At 41.7% G+C, this 1140-nt stretch overlaps 1 protein-coding gene across 1 annotated transcript; it reads right to left on the bottom strand.

Annotated features, from left to right (window-relative positions):
• Positions 1–8: 8 nt before the first annotated feature.
• Positions 9–1126, bottom strand: LOC107580760 (protocadherin alpha-C2-like; the record flags this gene model as incomplete). Its single annotated transcript, XM_016266403.1, has 1 exon — positions 9–1126. A coding segment is annotated over exon 1 (1095 nt), but the record flags the coding sequence as incomplete, so codon positions are not given.
• Positions 1127–1140: the final 14 nt, after the last annotated feature.

Genomic DNA, 1140 nt, shown 5'->3' with positions numbered 1-1140 from the left:
ACCAGAGCTATAACAGAGCCGACTGGGATGTTTTCCTCCACGGTATTCTTAAGAGATTTTATGGTTATCTCGGGATAGTTATCGTTCATATCCTTAACATACACAGTCACTCTGCATTGACCGGAGAGAGGAACGGGGCCATTGTCTTTAGCCTCAAGAAACATCTCAAATATTTTCAGATCTTCATAATCAATGGTGCCCTTAACTGCAATTTCGCCAGTTTTTGAGTTCAGCCAGAACATCTCCTGCGTTTTCTCAGAAGTGTAAAGCGTAAATGAGTATGTAAGGTTAGCGTTTGGGCCTTCATCAGCATCAGTAGCGTTTAATTTAATAACAACAGTACCGGCTGGAGAATTTTCGCTAATATTCAGAGAATAAACTGCCTGATCAAACTGAGGGGCGTTGTCATTTGTATCTTGGACGCGCACAATAATACTAGCTGTGCCCGAGCGCGCAGGGACTCCGCCATCGATTGCAGTGAGTATCAGATTATGAACAGCCTTCTTCTCCCTATCTAAAGCCTTCATGAGAACCAAATCGACATATTTTGTACCGTCACTACCAGAATGTATATCAACAGTGAAATGTTCACTTTCACTTAATTTATAGGTCTTGACTGTATTGGCACCAACGTCTGGGTCAAAGGCATTGGGCAAAGAAAATCTTTCCCCCGGTGTTGCGGACTCTGAGACATCCAATTCAATCTTATCTCGCCGGAAATGAGGAGCATTATCGTTAATGTCTGTGATTCCCAATTCAATATTGAAAATACGCAATGGGCTTTCAATTATTAGGTCTAATTTTAAAAAGCACGTCATAGTTTTCGTATTACAAAGAGATTCCCTGTCCATCTTCTCAACAATAAATAAATCGCCAGTTCTTTTATTAATATCAAGATATTTGTTGTTATGGAAAATATCAAGTTTTACCTCTCGCTGTGCTAGTCCACTAACATCCAGCCCTAAATCAGCGGCTAGATTTGCAACGACTGACCCGCGCTCCATCTCCTCCGGTATGGAATATCGCGTGACAGACAAAGCCGTTTCCCATGTTGCCCACAGTGCAAAGAAAAACGCAACCCACTGTCCAACTGGCTTCATCATTAATTCCAGCAAAAGACACAAAATCACTCAGAAAAGA

This window comes from Sinocyclocheilus grahami, unplaced genomic scaffold (genome assembly GCF_001515645.1).
Source record: "Sinocyclocheilus grahami isolate Dianchi unplaced genomic scaffold, SAMN03320097.WGS_v1.1 scaffold43387.1, whole genome shotgun sequence".
In the NCBI taxonomy this organism is placed as follows: Eukaryota; Metazoa; Chordata; class Actinopteri; order Cypriniformes; family Cyprinidae; genus Sinocyclocheilus; species Sinocyclocheilus grahami.
Note: the sequence above shows the minus strand (reverse complement) of the source record. Positions and strands in the feature narration are given on the sequence as shown.